General features: G+C 40.8%; 1 protein-coding gene across 4 annotated transcripts; it reads left to right on the top strand.

Annotated features, from left to right (window-relative positions):
• Positions 1-22: 22 nt before the first annotated feature.
• On the top strand, positions 23-20,607 carry LOC119498011 (casein kinase I-like). 4 transcript variants are annotated; one of them, XM_037786476.1, is made up of 12 exons: positions 23-192; positions 8,050-9,238; positions 9,446-9,515; positions 11,564-11,712; positions 11,819-12,053; positions 12,359-12,444; positions 12,543-12,627; positions 12,771-12,919; positions 14,091-14,171; positions 16,621-16,722; positions 18,360-18,466; positions 19,463-20,607. In XM_037786476.1, the coding sequence occupies exons 2-12, from the start codon at positions 8,927-8,929 to the stop codon at positions 19,515-19,517; spliced, it is 1,431 nt and encodes a 476-aa protein (XP_037642404.1). In that variant the 5' UTR covers positions 23-192; positions 8,050-8,926; the 3' UTR covers positions 19,518-20,607. The 4 variants fall into 4 exon arrangements, with proteins under 4 accessions (XP_037642404.1, XP_037642405.1, XP_037642407.1 ...); XM_037786477.1 differs by having other exon boundaries at positions 26-192; positions 12,774-12,919; XM_037786479.1 differs by lacking the exon at positions 16,621-16,722 and having other exon boundaries at positions 27-192.
• The last annotated feature ends 88 nt before the right edge of the window (positions 20,608-20,695 follow it).

Below are 20,695 nucleotides of genomic sequence, written 5' to 3'. Positions count from 1 at the left end.
CGTTTACGTCAGCCGCTTACGTTCACTGCGCCGCGCCGCTCCGCATCTTACGCAAATTACGTAACGAGTCACTGGCGAGGCTTTTTCAGCTGGTTAGCCCAAAAAACATCCCAGAACATGAGCAACAAAACCAGACGAAGAAAGACAATAAGATAACAAATCACTCCGAGAATAGAAAGATAACCTGTTTAGGTACGTAATGTCTTCTTTAAACTTTTGCAGAAATGTGTTAAAATCAGCTGTGTGTGTGTGTTTATGAATGACTGTGTGTGTGTGTGGGCAGAAATTCAGCGTTAGCTCGCTAGTTAGCATGTTAGCTAGTTAGCATCAAGGCCTATAAAAGCAGGCTAGGACACTGCGTCATATCTTTTCCTGGGTGGGCATAGCGCATGCGCAGTAGAATCCGGTCTTGCCCTCGCTGAGATTGAGCCAAGCAAAGCAAGGCAGCTTTATTGTTATTATTTCGAGAATAAAGTCGTAATATTATGATAATAAAGTCATAGGTTTACGAGGAAATTTTTTTTGTAATATTACGAGAATAAAGTCATAAGTTTACGAGAAAAAAAGTTGTAATATTATGATAATAAAGTCATAAGTTTACAAGAAAAAAAAGTTGTAATATTGTGAGAATAAAGTCCTAATATTATGATAATAAAGTCATAGGTTTACGAGGAAAAAAAGTTGTAATATTATGAGAATAAAGTCCTAATATTATGATAATAAAGTCATAGGTTTACGAGGAAAAAAAGTTGTAATATTATGAGTATAAAGTCCTAATATTATGATAATAAAGTCATAGGTTTACGAGAAAACAAATGTTGTAATATTATGATAATAAAGTCATAAGGCAAGGCAAGGCAAAGCAAGGCAGCTTTATTTTTATTATTACGAGAATAAAGTCGTAATATTATGATAATAAAGTCATAAGTTTACAAGAAAAAAAAGTTGTAATATTATGAGAATAAAGTCATATTATGATAATAAAGTCATAGGTTTACGAGAAAAAGAAAGTTGTAATATTACGAGAATAAAGTCGTAATATTATGAGAATAAAGTCATAATATTATGAGAATAAAGTCATAGGTTTACGAGAAAAAAAGTTGTAATATTATAAGTATAAAGTCATAATATTATGATAATAAAGTCATAAGTTTACAAGAAAAAAAAGTCGTAATATTATGAGAATAAAGTCATAATATTATGAGAATAAAGTCATAATATTACGATAATAAAGTCATAGGTTTACGAGAAAAAAAGTTGTAATATTACGAGAATAAAGTCGTAATATTATGAGAATAAAGTCGTAATATTATGAGAATAAAGTCATAATATTATGAGAATAAAGTCATAATATTACGATAATAAAGTCATAGGTTTACGAGAAAAAAAGTTGTAATATTATAAGTATAAAGTCATAATATTACGATAATAAAGTCATAGGTTTACGAGAGGTTTATCCCTGTATTATTACAACTTTTTTTCTCATTAAGTTATGACTTTATTCTCGTAATATTACGACTTTATTCTGGTATTATTACAACTTTTTTTCCCATTAAGTTATGACTTTATTTTCGTAATATTACAACTTTTTTTCGCTTTAAGTTATGACTTTATTCTCGTAATATTATGACTTTTTTCTCGTAATATTATGACTTTATTGTCGTAATATTATGACTTTATTCTCGTAATATTATGATTTTATTCTCGTAATATTACAACTTTTTTTCTCATTAAGTTCTGACTTTATTCTCGTAATATTATGACCCCTTTTTCTCATAAAGTTGACTTTATTCAGTATAAGATTATTATCTGGTTTAATAAAAGGCAGCAGCAGCAAACAGGAAAGTGTTAAGCAAGCTTCAGTTACACTGCGCATGCGCAAAATATACAAGACCTGTGTCCGTCCTTTCCATAGGCCTTGGTTAGCATGCTAGCTAGTTAGCATGCTAGCTTCTTTCAGGCTACGTCCTGCTAACGACCACAGAGGCTGGTAAAACGCTAGCTAGGCAGCGAGTTCACACGCCACAGCATTCAGTACACATCGTGACTGTTGCGGTTGTTTTGCTCGCTTCCGTTTCTCCAGCTTTATCATAACTGAGCTGGTTGAATGAAGCTAATGAAGCTAACGCTGTCAGGCTACACCGAGAGGCCAAAACACTCGCACACAAACTACTGTGGTCCAGTTTCAGTGTTAGTGGGATTAAAACGCCTTTAAGGTTCGGCCAGTCGGCGCAGAAAACTGCGTTTAATCACAGTAATGTCATAAAATATCATCAGTGTTTCCTTTCTTTTTCAAATTACTTCTTTTTGGCAGTTTCAAAATGTATTCATTTGTAGAACATGTTTTTGAAGTGGCCTGATTCAGTCATGTTTGCAGGTCATTTTATACATTTAAAAAAACATTATAGGATATATATAGTGTAAAGTAAGTGTATATAGGATGTATAGTGGAAAGTATATAGGATGTATAGTGGAAAGTATATAGGATGTATAGTGGAAAGTAAGTGTATATAGGATGTATAGTGGAAAGTATATAGGATGTATAGTGGAAAGTATATAGGATGTATAGTGTAAAGTAAGTGTATATAGGATGTATAGTGTAAAGTAAGTGTATATAATGATGTATAGTGTAAAGTATATAGGATGTATAGTGTAAAGTAAGTGTATATAGGATGTATAGTGTAAAGTAAGTGTATATAGGATGTATAGTGTAAAGTAAGTGTATATAGGATGCATTGTGTAAGTGTATATAATGATGTATAGTGTAAAGTAAGTGTATATAGGATGTATAGTGTAAAGTAAGTGTATATAGGATGTATAGTAAGTGTATATAGGATGTATAGTGTAAAGTAAGTGTATATAGGATGCATTGTGTAAAGTAAGTGTATATAATGATGTATAGTGTAAAGTATATAGGATGTATAGTGTAAAGTAAGTGTATATAGGATGTATAGTGTAAAGTGAGTGTATATAGGATGTATAGTGTAAAGTAAGTGTATATAGGATGCATTGTGTAAAGTAAGTGTATATAATGATGTATAGTGTAAAGTAAGTGTATATAGGATGTATAGTGTAAAGTAAGTGGTATATAGGATGTATAGTGTAAAGTAAGTGGTATATAGGATGTATAGTGTAAAGTAAGTGGTATATAGGATGTATAGTTTAAAGTAAGTGGTATATAGGATGTATAGTGTAGAGTAAGTGTACATAGGATGTATAGTGTAAAGTATATAGGATGTATAGTGTAAAGTAAGTGGTATATAGGATGTATAGTTTAAAGTAAGTGGTATATAGGATGTATAGTGTAGAGTAAGTGTACATAGGATGTATAGTGTAAAGTAAGTGTACATAGGATGTATAGTGTAAAGTATATAGGATGTATAGTGTAAAGTAAGTGTATATCAAGAACTGAAATATGATCTTAAACATGTGATCTGGGATATACTGTATTTAGCGCCAGTAAAGGCTGTTGGGATTGACTATAAACAATGGAGAAAAAAAAAATATTACCATGTAATACATTTATATCTATATAATATATAATATAATGACTATTTTCAGGTAAGTAAATTATGAGTATATAACATACATGAATAATAAACTGTAATTGTTTTGTGAGTAATGCACCTTATGTGTGTAAACCAATCCTTTGGTCAATAATTGTATTGTAGTGTAGTGTAATATAATATAATAATGGTAGGAGGGGTAATATTGGTGTTCTGTGTCACTTCTTAAAAGTGGCATTGGTTCAACCAGTGAAGATCTGAACCACTTCCTGAACCAGTAACGCGGTATGGCCGGGCAGCGAGGCTTCGGACGTCATCAATGACGTCATTGGTCTAAAACGATACAAGCCTCGATGCGCGCATCGCGGAAAACTTCCTGGATTACTCGATACACGCTCTGAAGCCTCGGCACAGCATGTAACATCACTACTGTTTACAAGTGCAGGTAGAAATCGCTTATAATAAGCGGACTTGGCAACTCTGTCCTCATGGCTCTGTTTTTAGGCTTTAAAAAAATCTAGCCCGTGACGGAAGACTTTGACCAATCACAGGTCATTTCAGAGAGAGAGAGCGTTCCTATTGGCTGTGCTCCGGCCATGTGGGCGGTGCTTGGTATATCCTCAGCAGATCTCAACATGGCTGCCGGATCACAAACTTTATATTTTACAGCTAAACAGTGCACTACTAGATGTTTCTGAAAACATTTGAGGAGAGAAATAGGCATTACAGTAACAGAATATTGATTCATATATGATCAAAAAAAATTGAGGCAGTGCACACAGAAAAGTCGCAGCACATATATCACCCCCCTGCAAATTAATTTCCCCCTCATGATCATTTATTGATGTGTTTGCATTGTCAGTAGATTACTGTATGAATCTAATTTTTGGTTATCGATAATAAAAAAAAAAAACACTTACAAAAATCTTTTAAGAACACAAGCAGATGGTGTATTAGGTCCTGATACCGAGGCTCCGGGCAGACGTTTTATTTTAATCGGCATATCTAAGAAACAGTTCCCGTGCATCAGATTTGTCTTCTTGGGGGAGAATCTGTTGAATCTGTTGTCCTAGTTGCTTAGTAATTGAGGTCAGGTCTGTAGCCCGTGGCGTGCAGTGTGTGGTGGATACTATTGGGTGTGAGGCTGCATGCAGGTTAGTGGGTGTAGTAAACTACTTTACTGTCACTGCTCAGCTTGATGTTGTACAACAAGAGAGGATCCAAAACATTGTTTACTAGGACTCAGGATAGCAAAATTGGTGTCTAAGAGATACTATTGTCATAACCTATTTTGCTTTACATATTTTCAAAAATAAATTAAGTATGTTTGCGATTATAGTTACCAGTGTATACCCTGAAAGTACATGTTAAGACATCATCAGTTGTTGTTGGGAAATGGATGCAGAAATAAAGCGCTGGGGGTCAAAGAAACATTTAAAGTTGGTGTTTTATGTGTACCTAAAAATAAATTAGTTTTGATGCCAAGCTATTCAAAAACATATTTCCCAATTAACTACATGATAGAGTTTGTTCAAAGATATAAATATCAGGCACAGGCGAAAGCATTAAATAATAACCAGCTTTGGTACCGTTTTTTACCAAAGACGACTTGCTCAAACCAACGTGCAAAGGCCTCCGTCTTTTTAGATTGTATTCATGCAAGAGTTGCAAGCTCTTCTTTTAGCTGAGGCCAAAGATAGTGTGTGGGAGTGATGTTGCCTCTCGCTTTGCGCAGGCCTAACCCTCTCTCATATGGCCTATACGGTAGCATTGATTTTTGCTGTGAGTTGCTTAATCTGACAGAGGCCTCTGTGGGAGGAAAAAAACACAGTGTTTGACCTGCTAAAGCGGATGTAATTACAGGCACAGGTCTAACTTCAGTCAAGGCAAAATGCTGTTAAATGTTATTGTGGAGTCTGATTTGAGCAAGTCTTTCAAAGCCGTTTGCTAATTCCCTCATGTGTTAAACTCGGCTGAGCACGGTTCCCACATAAACAACAGATTCAAGTTCTCAGGCAAAGAGTTGATGCAGCTGCACTGTAGTTGAAGTTGTTGTTGTAGCTCAGAAGTCCCTCTGAATCACTGTGTTCATAGGACGGTATCGGCATCAACCTCTTTTTATTATTTTTTAAAGGCATTTAGCAACTGTTATTGGCTACAAATATCCTTGGTGATGAAATCAGAACGTCATTATCTGACTAGACCGTACTGTAAGTATTGTTTGTAATGGGGCAGTCACACAAAGAGCGAGTGAGTGGCGCGCATGACGCACCGCGAACACGCGAAGGGAGTTGAAATATTTAAACTCAATCGAGAAATTTGCGTGACGCTGTGTCGCGAAAGCCTATCAGCGTTGAGATCCTCCCCCTGTCGTCACTGACGCTGAATCAGAAATGGAGGAAAAAATACTGTAGCCGTCTGTGGTCACCCAGAGCTACGATAGTACATCGTATCTGGACCAAACTCTTTGTATAAATGTATGTGTATAAACCACAGACCGCCTATGGTATAAACAACAACGTCGCTGCCGTATTTATGCCTAGATTACTTTATCTTGAGTGTTGATTGAGTAGCTGCATAACCTGGCACTGATCCATCCAAACTCTGTTCAGAAAACAAACATTTTAAAAGTTGTTTACTTGTCGTCTTGCGGACAGACCTGACAGAGCATGAATTCAGACTTTTTATAAATCGGCATTATTTGGTAGTTTTTTCGGCATCCTTTTGATCCGTTTATTGCAATTAAATCACAGCATAATCTGTTTATTTTGTGTTTAGCGACGTGTGGCTTGCTAGATACATTCATTGCAATAACACTGTATGTGAATACAGCTCGCCACCGGGTGATGTTATAAACCCAGACATGACGGTGGTTTGGTTTTCTGACATATTTGGAACTTCTTCCATGGTTGATGGCGGAAAGAAAAGTTGTTGGTATATAAATATATACATACATTTGCATAAAGCAAACCTATTTGCCCACTCCCATGTTGATAAGAGTATTAAGTACTTGACAAATCTCTATTTAAGGTTCATTTTGAACAGATAAAAAAAATTGCATTTAATCGCGGTTAACTATGGACAATTGTGCGATTAATTGTGATTAAATGTTTGAATTGATTAACAGCCCTAATAGAGTATAAACACATGCATTGCCATTTACCAGCCTGTTACAGCATGGAGAGCAGGAAGAGGTGGAGGGATAGATTGGATGTAAAAGGAAAATGGAGTGCAGAGGAAAACTGAGAGGAGAGGAGGAAGGAATGGGAGAAGCCAGGATGAGTGTTATTATTAGAAGAGGAAATCAGAAACATCAGAGAACATGTCCTGTCCTCCTGGAGGAAGATCTGGCCTGGTTTTTCTGTTAGGAAGGCCAAATGCTGTCAGTTGGTTTCTACTATAGATTTTAAAATAAAAACATTTCAATTTCCAAAATGTTTACTGAATGCAAAAAAAATATTTAATTATATTTTTCAAAATCTAGGGAATGAGTTTACTGCCAACTTGTCCAAACCATACCTTCTGCTCCCTACACCAAATTTAATGCCATTATAATTTTGTCCAATTGATTTGTTATAGTAGCCTTATTTAAATAGGCCAGTTCATAGGCTATAGAAGCAATTTGTCATTTTACTTTTGAGCTGAAATGCCTCAGGAAGCCTAATAATGATGGATCTGTGTTGTCTGAAAAGTACTAGAGGTGTCACGAGAAATGACGCCGGTACTCGTCCCCACACATAACGACATGTTATGTTAAATTTAACAGATTAGTTCCTATAGTACAGATTCATTCATGAACAACAAGAGTCCCGACTTAAAACAGTAAATCTCTCGCGATCAAACGTGACTTTAGTGTAAACATGTATGTTGGATGACGGGCAGGAAGAATTAGCGATGTTAGTTTTTGCAGTACTGTACTGAAAATTCACAAAGGATGGCAGGATGAAGTCACGGAGACACATTAAACACTCGTGTTGTTGCTACAAATCAACAAGTTGGTCCTCCATTTCTGAGCTCCACCTTACTACTACTTTATGCTTCACGTTTTGCATTAGCTCATGCATTAGCCACGGTCGCCATGAAGGCGGTGGTTGTCCTTCCGCTTCAGTCAACTTGTTCTCAATTGTCTATTGTGACTGCGTCATCGGCTGTCCTCGGGGTTCCCCACGATGTAAAAAACACTCTTAACATACCTCACACCACAGGAATATCTGGAAATATAATCTTCAGAACTATCAAAAAAAACTATGCTTTGCTGACGATTGTCGAGAGGAGGGAACGTTGAGGCAGATCATCAAGGATTAATAATAAATTTGCAAAACAAACGTTGTGCAAACTGAAATAAAGGAGTGTATGTTGAAGTACATGGGATTTATTGTTTTGTTTTTTACCGTGGTATTGAATTTGATATCGAGAATCGTGGAGTTTTGGTATCGATTTTGTTATTGTGACATCCTTAGAAAGTATTGAGCTATGCGTGAAGTATTTAAATATCAGCTTTCATGAAATCATTTGAATCTAATCTTCTTCTTCTGTCTTTCAGGTGGTACGTTGAAACATCCGGCACACAGCATCCCTCACACCCGGAGGCCAAAGCTTCGCCTGGTGTTCTGTAGGACTAAGCAGCTGTGTGACAGATTACCAGTGGATGAGTACAGACATCCAGCGTTTATAGGATCTCATGCTCTAAAACCAACTAGCCAAGACCTATGGCAATAAATCACACGCCTAAAGTATTTACCCGAATACCAGATGTAAGAAAGGGGGTACCTCTGGACTAGTTTTTGATAAACTCAACACAGTCCTGCGGTCAAAGTCTGCAGAGGGGTTGGGGTGCATGGGTGTTGTACTGACAGCAGGCTGTTGTCATGGTGGACTGGTATGTCTGAGCCTGAAGCTAGCATAGCTTCGCAGTTTCATATAGCATGTTAGCATATGGCTAACCACGTATGGTGACTGATCAGGCCATTATCCTCTTCCCCTCCATCACCATCTCTGGCCCCCTTCAAGGGGGTATAAACTAGCTGGTAGTGGTGCCCCCTTACCCCGTCATCTCTTCATTTCTCTTTCATTTAGCCATCTATCCACCCCCACCCCAACAATCATCAGCTTTCTTTCGCCCTCATCAGCCCTCCTCACTTTTTTTGTCGTACTAAGCACTCTTTCGCTCTGCCTAACTCAGCTCTCGTCCTTTTTGATATCCACTTCTTTCCTTTGAATTCATCGCACATCTGTCCCACCACAGCTCAGTCCCTGCCCTCTTTAAATTCAAACCTCAAGCCCACTTTAATTCACACTTTGGCCCTGCCTAGACCACCCTGAACGTCTGACAGTCGAGCCGCTGGGCAGTTGTTTTTGGTAGTTGCTTTTGGTTGCATGGAATCGGCTTAACCGTGGAGAGGCCAGGCTACCACAAACTGATGGACTTTGACAAGCGGGGAGTAGGGGGAGGAGGAGGAGGAGGTGGTGGCGGTGGAGGAGGAGGAGGAGGAGGTGGTGGTGGTGGTGCAGGTGGAGGAGGTGGAGGGAAGGGGGAGACAGAGGAGGGGAAGAGGATGCCCGGGAAGACGGGGAGTCGATCAGGGCACGGTGGCCGGGGTGCAAGCTCCAACTCCGGGGTTCTGATGGTCGGACCAAACTTCCGGGTCGGAAAGAAGATCGGCTGTGGGAACTTTGGAGAGCTGCGACTTGGAAAGAACCTGTACACCAACGAATACGTGGCTATCAAACTGGTAAAAAATAATTACACTATTGTAGTGCAGCACACTTTATTTGTGTTGAGAATTATGAATCCATATTTCAGACAAATTCAAAAAACGTTTGTGTTTTGATCACCCTGAATATGGCAGTATTGTCAGAAAAAATATGAATTATACTACCTCTATTGTGTGACAAAAAAATAATAATATTCTAATTCAAACATAATCCTCCTTTTGTAGGAGCCAATCAAGTCGCGGGCGCCACAGCTCCACCTAGAATATCGCTTCTACAAACAGCTGGGAAGCTCAGGTGAGAACCTCTGTCCCTTTCCGTCAGGTTTTCTACTGGGAGAGTTAGCCGAGCTTTAATGGAATGGTTTGCATGTTACCAACATTTATAATGAAGTTAGCACTAATGCCAGCTAACAAATAAGACTTTTTAAGTTATGTTTTTCTTAGCATGCTTTCTCAAAGAGAAGTGCCGTATTAGTCTCTTCGTTTTCCTGCTGATTTTTCTGCCCAATTTGGTACGCCCATTTCCTTATGCCCTGCAGACCTGGGGAGGGTGTAGCCAGCCATGTTCTACCTCTGTGTACAGACGTGGGCTGCGGTCGAAAAGTCAAAAAAATAAGTCTTTCCGAACCACTTTTCCTCGACCTCGATGGAAAACATGAGGTCAAGGAAAGATGTGAAGAAGAATTCAGATTAATTAGGAAAAGACAACCGTGGTGTTAAGAGAATCCGACTGCGGGTCTGCCAAAACTACAATGTTCTGAAGATGGTCTAAGACGGTGTTAGAGAGAGATACGACAGGTCCTTCTGCTGCTACACTCTACATCAACATATAATAAATGACTATCTGACCTAACGTGGACAACCGGTGAAAAGTATCACTTCATTACCAAGGTTGGAATGGAAATAAAAAAGGATATATATGATATATTGAGTTAATTATTGGAGTTATGGAGAAGGAGTTTAGGACCATATATGTAGGCTGTACTTCTTCCTACTCCTTTTCAGACATTTAATATTTATTTATGTTGATTATTTGTTAATTGTTTGCTATATGTTTACTGTTCATTTTATTTGTTATTCTTGTTTTGTCTTTTACTTAGGTATTTGTTACACGTTCAAAATAATTAAAAGTAAGGTCAAACTAAATAGTTTTTTAACTGTCCACTCATATTCATCAACATGAATCCCAATTGGTGCGCAGAATGGTGCGTTGTTTCGGCCGCAAGGAATTGTGGGACGGCATTATCTCCTTTCCTTTTGGTAAAGGATGTATCCTACGCTAAAGGAGATAATAAAGGAAGCATTGAAGCACCTTTCCTTAACATTTAGAGGATTCAAACAGCTCTTATCACGGCTGCTACTGAGATACTTCTGGGTCATTTCACTCCGCTAGGAACCTTCCTGAAAAGACTTTTCGACCGCAGCCATTGCTTCACACTTTCTTTCCACTGTAACACGCGGGAGGTTCATGCTGTCGTCCGTCCGTCGTCTCCCCCCCCCCCCCCCCCCCTCCCCGACTGTGCCAACACCCAGACTAACCAGTATGAGTTGTTTCAGACACGATGCAATCAGTGGCTTAGAACTAAACTTGAACACCAAGTTTTGGTTTAGTCAAATAAAAAATGGTTGTGGTTTGAAGTTTAGGACTTGGAATTCATGTGGTCTTGTTGGTCTGGAGTTGGGACTTCCATCTCTGTTATTAGATATCAGTATCATAAACTCGATATCGAGCTAAGTATTGTAATGTGTAATGAGTATATCAACTCACCCCGGGATAAAATACAGCGTGGTGGCAGCCGTTGATGCTTTTTAAGTGCTTTTTTAGTTCGGAGGATGAGTCTGAGGAACGAAGCTGACCTTTTTTCAACTGCAAATTATGCAGTCTGTCAACATCTGTTTCATCTAATAAGATACAGTTTTCAGTTTTACAGAGTTTTCATTCACATATCTTGAGGTCAGAGGTTTGAAATTTGGCCATGCCAGTTTTTCCTCGCCAAAATGTAGCATAACTTTGGAGCGTTATCTAGTGTTCTTCCCGACAAGCTAACATGATATTGATTTTCTTAGGTTTCCTAGTTTGATATGATACCAGTATCTTCACTCTAGCTTTAAGACTGAGCCCGCTACCACCTCTGAACGACAGACTAGCATTCAGACCCGACGGCGGGATGTCGGATTGTATATCAATAGTCAATAGTTTATATAACACAAGATTGATATTTGACGTCTGTGTATCGATACAATATTGCCACGCGAAATATCGCAATATTATGCTGCATTGATTTTTCCCTGAAATGTGTCCAACTCCTGTTCTGACTGTCCTTTCTTTATCTGTTCATCCAGAGGGCGTACCCCAGGTGTTTTACTTTGGACCGTGTGGTAAATACAATGCTATGGTTCTGGAGCTACTGGGACCCAGCTTAGAAGATCTGTTTGACCTCTGTGACCGGACCTTCTCTCTAAAGACTGTACTCATGATAGCCATACAACTGGTAAGACAAACACATATACAAATCTATTTTTATTTTTTTTTATCTCAAAAACACTTGTAGTTAATTTTTGGATTACTTAGCGCTGCCTTTTTTTTTTGCTCCTTAGATAACCCGCATGGAGTTTGTCCACACCAGAAGCCTGATCTATCGAGACGTGAAGCCTGAGAACTTCCTGGTGGGCCGACCCGGCTCCAAACGGCAACACACCATCCACATCATAGACTTTGGCCTGGCGAAAGAATACATAGACCCAGAGACCAAGAAACACATCCCATACAGAGAACACAAGAGTCTGACTGGAACTGCTAGATATATGAGCATCAATACACATCTGGGGAAAGGTGAGCTGCTCCCTCGTGCTACATGTCAATTATATAATATAAAGGAAAGCCACAAATCTTCAAATTTAAGAAGCCAAAACCTGAAAATGTTTGACGTATTTGCTGAATAAATAATCGAAAGATTAATGGATCATCAAAATCGTAGACTATTAGTTCCTTGTAATGAGGGAAGGGAATGTCTGAACCGTTCCCTTTTTCATCCCAATTGAGTTTGCAGGCGTGCTCAACACATAGTTTGCCTTGACAACATTCATCTGTCCTGACTGAGAGCAATTTAAAGCCTTTGTTGTTGTTCTGTGTTTCAGAGCAAAGCAGGCGGGATGACCTGGAAGCTCTGGGCCACATGTTCATGTACTTCCTGCGAGGCAGCCTACCCTGGCAGGGGCTCAAGGTGAGGAGGCAGTCGACCAGCCGTCCAGTGTGTTTTGTTTTGTTCCCCCCCTTCATCACCTCTGTGAATAAAATCCACCGTGTCTCTGTCTTCATTAGGCTGACACTCTGAAAGAACGTTATCAGAAGATCGGAGACACCAAGAGAGACACACCGATAGAGGTCCTCTGTGAAAGCTTCCCAGGTTCGTATACACACGCTTCGACAAAAAAAAAAAAATGTTTCTGCACAGCTGTTAGATAAATGATCAGGTTAGCATATGTTGATCAAATCTTGCGTGTGTTTCTCTGTGTGTGCGTGGGTTTGGTGCCTGTGTGTATGCAACAGAAGAAATGGCCACCTACCTGCGGTACGTGCGTCGCCTGGACTTCTTCGAGAAGCCGGATTACGACTACCTGAGGAAACTCTTTACGGACCTCTTTGACAGAAACGGATACATCTTCGACTACCAGTACGACTGGACTGGAAAGCCACTGGTTAGTGTGGAGCGGGTGTTTTGTGCTGTCTGAGCTGAACTCAAAGAGTGACACATAATCATATGGCTGATCTACTGTGTAAACAGGAAGTGATAAAGTAGTCGTGCTATTATTTAGGGCCGCTAAAGCAATAATACATTTGTTTTAACGTTCTTTAACGCATTTACGCATAACTTGTAGGTTTTAGCGGGCTCAGTTTTAAAGCTGGAGTGAAGATACTTTGATCATATGAAATTAGAAAACCTAATGAATCCATAGGTATCAACCATGTCATACTACCTCGTCGCTAAGGAGGCCAAGTAACGCTCCAAACTTGCACCAAATTTTGGCGAAAACTGGAAAAACTGTAATTTTTAAAGGGGTCCCTTGACCTCTGACCTCCAGATATATGAATGTAAATGGGTTCTATGGGTACCCACGAGTCTCCCCTTTACAGACATGCCCACTTTATGATAATCACATGCAGTTTGGGGGCAAGTCATAGTCAAGTCAGCACACTGACACACTGACAGCTGTTGTTGCCTGTTGGGCTGCAGTTTGCCATGTTATGATTTGATTTTTATGTTTTATGCTAAATGCAGTACCTGTGAGGGTTTCTGGACAATATCTGTCAATGTTTGTGTTGTTAATTGATTTACAATAATAAATATATACATACATTTGCATAAAGCAGCATATTTGCCCACTCCCATGTTGATAAGAGTATTAAATACTTCACAAATCTCCCTTTAAGGTACATTTTGAACAGATAAAAATGAATCGCAATTAACTATTTTAATTTATTGACAGCCCTAATATTAATTTCTCTTATCTCCAAAAAGTCAAAGACACTTCCTCCTCCATCCTTTGTGAGGTGTAATCTGAATTTACTCACTTTTGAGTGAGTTCAACAGACAATATTGAAGTTCAAATAATGTGAGCTTTGAGTTCAGCGGTGAGGTTTTGAACTTTGAGTCGTTCACAATGCTGCAACATTCAGCGTCATCGCTCTCACGCTTCTACATCAGTATTTAAATGGCAAGATAATAGTTTATTGTAGGGGGGGGGCCTCTAGTGTACGACAGCGTTATCCATCAAGATCAATAATAGGATGTAAAGAAACGTCATGTTACCAAATGTGCATTTCCTCACTCTGATCCCATGCTGATGATCCCATTTCCTGTGTGTTTAGCCCACTCCTATTGGTCCGGTGGCCAGCGAGACTCCACTTCAGACGAGCAACCGAGAGAAAGCACCGCAGACCAAAAACCAGGTACACTCACTCTGAACAAATAATGCAACATGATGCACGTGTTGCACATTCACATGATTTATTACAGTCTGAGTATTTGAGAGAGATTCTGTATATATTTGCCAAACTGTCAATACCAGCTTAAAAAAACACGTATGTGCCAGTCTAGTGAAAAAGTAACACTGTACGTCAGCCTCACACACACACACACACACACACACACAAACACACACACACACACACACACACATACATGAAGCAGCCCTGCCTCTCCTTCACTCTCCTGCTCCCTCAGCTCTTGTCACTTTCTTGTTTGCTCCACTTGCAAAACAAAGCCGGGTTGGCCGTGTCGCAGGGTTAACTGGCTTCGGTTTCTTCATCAATCATCACCAAATAATCGGCACTAAAAGAAAGCAGCAAATATGCAAGCGGTGATCCAAACTGTTAAAAGGAACAATATGCAGCACTGACGGCTAGCGGTTTAAAATGGGTACTGCAGGCCACATTCAAAATATTGTGAGAGAGAGTTGTCTCTCTGTTTTTTTAACATTAAAGCATGTAAACCCATGTTAAACCCAAAATACAAGTATGAACCTGAAAATTAGTATGATAGGTGCATTTTAACACAGTGGATGGATCCCAAATTGGGAAATTCTGAAGTTACAGCAGCAGGTTATTCAGACAAAGCACAGGGACAGTAAATATATAATAAAAAACACTAGAGATAATATCTGTAGTATACACACAATATAAAGAATATATTAGAATACACTATAAATGTACCAGACTACTACCACTAGCTTAGAAAATATAAAATAGGAATATAGAATAACAATAACATACTATATACAATACAATAGCAAAGTGTGCAAGTTACAATTTTTCTGGGGACTGTTTGTAACTTCTTACACGTATAAATCATTGCTGGTCGGCGTCCCATGCACCTCGCGTGTGGCTACGCTGTTCAGACGAGACTCCAACACAAACTACACGGAAGCACCAAAACTACAAAGTTCTATCTAGTGAAGCCCGTCTGTTAAACAGTGTTGGTTGCGGTCGGAGGACGCGGGGGAGACCGTAGCTTTGGTCTCCAGGGCCAAAGTCTCTGCTGTACTCTGCTCCTCTGCCTGCTTGCCTTCACTCACACACCGCGCTCGTTCTCGCTATTTCGCTCCACTCTCACGTGCATGCGCGCACACTCCACACTGCAGAAGAGTTAGTTTAGCTCTGAGAATATCTAGTGAATGTTCAGTGGACGTTTGTGCAGAAATAACTGCTGCAGCTCCTCCAGACCAACAGAGGTTTCCCGTGTCTTGTGTAGTGACGGCGGGGCTCCGCAGAGAGAAACGTTATCGTCTCCGACCAAAATTCCGGTGTCTCCCCTGTTCCCTCCGGCCGCGGTCGGGAGGCTGAGGCAGGAAAAGCCAACACTAGGATCAGCATTGATTCATGGAGAGACCTCCGTCTGGTCAGCTAACATTACTGCCAAGCAGCTGAAATATAGAGTGATATTGTGGTTTTAGCTGACGTGTGTCTCCTCACTGTGTTGAGCGTTCACGTCTATGTAGAGCGAGCACAAGCGCGAGGAACAGGACGCTGACTTTTGTTGACTTAACGGCCACAGGTGTCGCTGTTAACAAGCAATTTCTGATTCTTACAAACAGTCCCTTTAAAATCAAATGAAATGAGGTAGTAAACCAATGTGCGAGTGTGGTTGAGACAGACACTATAGAGCTGAGAGTTCTCTGTTAGACAGAGGTGAGGTGTTGTCGAGGGTTATAGATCCTTTAACGGACTAGAATAAAGTCCTCCTGTACCACCGCGATAGTTAATGGTTAAGTTATATTGCCTGTGTAAAGTATTGGTTGGACTTTGTCTATCTATTCACACGAGGAGCGCAGAGACCCGCTGATCCCAGCAGGACGTCAGTAGAGTAGGCAGTCCTTAATGCGGCCCAGACCACCTCTGAATGTGGTCTGAAAGATCCGATCTCAATGCGTCTCGAGTGCGTTCACACCTGTACTTAGAGCTGTCCACTTGTGATCGGATCACTGAGGACGCATGTTAACACCAGGTCTGAACAGGACCACAGAACATAGACCACCTCCTTCCCCCTTTTTTGCATGGGGCTTCCACACATGCAGAGTCTCCTTGTGCACTCTCACTGTACCGCACACTTGAGTGCTCACCCTCCTGTTGCTCCTCCACCAAATACTGACTCTGAACTCACTATTTCTTTTCTCTTTCCTCATTCTTTTCTCTCCTCCTCACCGTGCTGCTGCTCTCCTCACTGCTTTCCCTTCTCCTCTCCTCTCTTTTCCACCCTGTCCCCTCCCCTTTCCACGGCGAGCCTCCTCTTCCATCTTACCGGTCCTCTTCATCTTTTCCCTCCACCACCACCACCTCCACCTCCACCTCTTCCTCCTCCTCCTCCCTCCCTCCTCGTTTCTCCTGCGATCGGCTCCTCTAGTCTCCAGAGGGGAAAGGCAGTGAGTCGCAGCCCACTCCAGTGACCAATCGAGAGCTGCTGGGCTCCCATCTCACTGCTGATAGGCTGGGCGGGTCCGTCCAGGTACTGAGAGGACGGGTTAGCTCCGCTGGCTTCTTGTCTGTCTGCCTACTTGTCTGTCTGCCTGCATGACTTTCTCTGAGACGGCGCAGGGGCTGGTCTCAAGTCTGTTTTCTCACAACAACTCAATAATTCCCTCACATGGGACTATTGTAATAGATTCTAAATTAAAACCTTCCACGTTTTACACACCTTTACGTTTACACACCATATGTTAGGCAATGTGTTTTGTTTTTTTTAAACTACTCCGCCCTTTTTCACATTAAAATAATGGAGACTTTATGCAAGGGGACAGAAGGTTGTGGCCTGGCTTCTCTATTGCTCTCATTGAACTGATTGGCTTTCAGCTAGTGCTGACTTGGCCATGATCAAGCCACGGTGCAGAGGTGAATGTGGTGCTGTGAAGTGGATGTTTATTGAGTATTTACATGTGACATAATCCATGTCGAATCATATTTGGATTCAATGCATTCTGAGGCACTAGTAGTTTTCCCGTGCTAAGCTGGGCGTACACTGTACTAGGGATGCTAATTTAGAAAGATTTTCTTAACCGATAACCGACCCTCGTTAACCGATTATTAACCCTTAACCGACGAGATTTGTGCGTCGCATGCAGCGGTGCGCCAGCTGCAGTGTAGGAGCACAACAGACAACTGAGTCCCCAGTTCACCCGTCCGAGGGAGCGTTAACTTAGCGTTGTTGCGTGTAGTGTGGCGGACACGCAGCCACTTTCCCAGTAAAAGTCTCTACCGCACATTTAGTTTAGTTTAGCAGGTTGTCAGCTGTGTGTCTGCCCGGCGTAAATTTAGCGAGTGTCCGACAAACAGTGTGTGTATTTGTGCAGTCCTCGCCACCAGCGAGTCCATATAACGTTACGCCGCTGCCTCTTTTTTTTAAGACGTTTCAGCAGACAGGATGGCACAGATGATCCAAGATCTATTTTACACGTACAGTATGAGCACTCAGGTCGTGGCTGACGATCGGAGAGTACAGTGTGAGCACGTAAATCGTGAGCTTTGGCATTACAAAGAAAAACACATTTCAGGCATGACAGGCGCACTGAAGGGATGGGAAATATTCAAAAGAAAAAGGAAAATAGGTGAAATGTGTACAGGAACTAAAAACAGGTGCAGCAGGACTGTACTAGCATATGAATGATGTCAGAGCGGCTGCTGTTAAAGAGTGAAGTTAAACAGTTTCAAGGCCACAAAGTCGTCGTTGCTTTTTGTTTTAAGTCGTGACGCAGAGGTGTCGCTATTTTGCATGGCAGCAAAATGAATGTTGACAATGGCTGTATCTGTGGAGGTGTGAGGCTTCCCCGGAGGTCACAGCTCTTATGGACTATTTTTAAGACCACGTCCACATTAAGCTGGCTACATTTGAAAACAGTCTTCTCCTCTGTGAGGATGGAGAGCAGGAGGCAGATGGACGTTTAACTAGCTGAGACTCAGCACAGTAACTGGGCTCTCACAAGAAGAGACTTTTATCTGCCTCTCAGTTGTTTTGGTGCATTTTTCACATAAGTTTTCAGATTTATCTGCCTTAGTGTGGACGTAATGCAAGTCTTTTTTAATTGTTGTCCCACCAATATCGGACGTTGGCACGCCTGTACTCATCCCTCCCCCATTTCTCACCTCCAGGTGATGAGTTCAACCAATGGGGAGCTGAATACAGACGACCCCACTGCAGGACACTCCAACGCACCAATCACAGCCAATGCAGAGGTGGAGGTGGCTGATGATACCAAGTAAGAACACACACACACACACACACACACACACACAGGTTAAAGAGGACGCCAACACCTGCAACTCTTCTTTTAACCGTTAAAATATCCAAATTTAGATTTATGGTACGTGTCCACAGGGGCGTTTTTATATCACGAGGGGACGCGCTGCTTCCCAGCATTGGACGCCTGATGGGCTGTCACTAGACACAAGGCTCTCTCCCCACCTTCTATGTTTACCCACGAGTCTCCCCTTTACAGACATGCCCACTTTATGATAATCACATGCAGTTTGGGGGCAAGTCATAGTCAAGTCAGCACACTGACACACTGACAGCTGTTTTTTGTTTGCCATGTTATGATTTTAGCTTGTTTTTTATGCTAAATGCAGTACCTGTGAGGGTTTCTGGACAATATGTGTCATTGTTTTGTGTTGATAATTGATCTCCAATGAGTAAGTAAAATGAGAAATGATCTCAACGTGGCTGCCGGGTCACAAACTTTTTTATTTTCCAGCTAAACAGTACACTACAAGATGATTCTGAAAACATTTGAGGAGAGAAATAGGCATCATAATAACAGAATATTGATTCATATTTGATCAGCGCTGCCTAGTTTGACCGTCTGATCGGAGTTCGTGATTCGTGATTGACAGCTGCCTCTGTTGAATGAACAGCCAATAGGAACGCTCTCTCTCTGAAGTGACCTGTGATTGGCCAAAGTCTCCCGTCACTGGTTAGATTTTCTAAAGCCTGAAAACAGAGCCATGAGGAGGTGCAGAAGTCTCTCAGAACACTTGAATTACAATATGCTGAAAGGTTATTATGCAATTTTTGCCCAATGATGACGACACAAATATAGTGCCTACTGCCGCTTTAAGAAAACATCTCTGTTTGGTCCCCGCAAAAATCAAACCATAATCATTTTACTGTGTTTCTTTAAATGAAAATGAAAAATGATCACTCTCTCAGATCCCAATTGATTTCATGTCTGTTAATGATGCTTTGTGTGTTGCAGGTGCTGCTGTTTCTTCAAGAGGAGGAAGAGGAAAGCTCTCCAGAGACACAAATGAAGACGAGAGAGAAACCCTGGTCTCTTTGTGCTTTCTCTCTCTCTCTCTCTCTCTCTCTCTCTGTCTCCGTCTCTAGCCCTCTTCATATAACCCTCTCTTTCTCCCTCAGTCCCCCCCCCTTCTGACCCTCATTCTCTGCTGTCGGAGGTCCTGTAGTTTACCTTGGGTCGGCTGGACTGGCTGGACCACCGGGCAGCAGAAGATGTTTGCTGAGCTGATCTACTGGTTTTCGCTGCTCTGGAATGAGCAGACAGACAGTAACGCGTTTGCTGTTCCACCTCGGAGCTTTAACTGTGGACTAGCTGTACCAGCGGTGGAGTCTTCGTGTATTTATGGTCACAAACTGAAACTGGATCAACACAAACTGCTTGGGGGGGGGGGGGACAAGTGACCACAAACACACAGTTGATAGACTGATTGGCTGACAGACTGGATTCAGCTGGTTTCTGGCTATGTTTTTGTTGTGTTTTTTTCTTCCTTACTGACTGGTTCAGAGGAGTGTATTTCTGTGGAGATGGACAACAAAAGGATGGGAAGCATCGAGACTGTCGGACCACACAAAACACACACACACACATATGTACAAACACGCTGCACACTTTCTCGAGCTCATCGTAAAGAGACTTCATGGACAAAAAGATGCAGCTCTCGCACATAGTCTATAAAGTTTTTATTCCCTCGGGTCAAAGGAAGTACACATTGAGCGGCTTGGTCTATTTCCTGCAACGGATTGAGCTCCGTGTACTTCTCAGACACATTCACCCCCCCCAAGAGGAAGACAAACCCTCACAACCACCAGAATCAAACGTTTAAAACAGATGTTTATGTGAAAACTATGCTTTTCCCTGTTTTAATTTGTAACTAAAAAGAAGACTGTCTACAATTTTTTTTTTTTTGTTTCTGTCTTTTTGAGTTCAAAAAGTTTGTGTTTAGTAGTTTGGAGTGTTCCTCAAAATGTTTTTGTTTTTTTAATAACTTGTATTTTTAATTTTCTGTTTTTTTTTCCTCTTTCTCTCTGGGTTGGAGGATGGAAAGTCTGATATCTCCATTAAAAAACAACCAAACAAAATAAAAGCTGATCTTTATTTAAGGGTTTTTTCATCAACAATATTTTCCAGTGTTTGAGGGCTTCAGTAGGCAACACGTTTTTTTGTATCATCATCACAAAAGTCACATAA

This window comes from Sebastes umbrosus, chromosome 12, assembly GCF_015220745.1.
Source record: "Sebastes umbrosus isolate fSebUmb1 chromosome 12, fSebUmb1.pri, whole genome shotgun sequence".
In the NCBI taxonomy this organism is placed as follows: domain Eukaryota; kingdom Metazoa; phylum Chordata; class Actinopteri; order Perciformes; family Sebastidae; genus Sebastes; species Sebastes umbrosus.
Note: the sequence above shows the minus strand (reverse complement) of the source record. Positions and strands in the feature narration are given on the sequence as shown.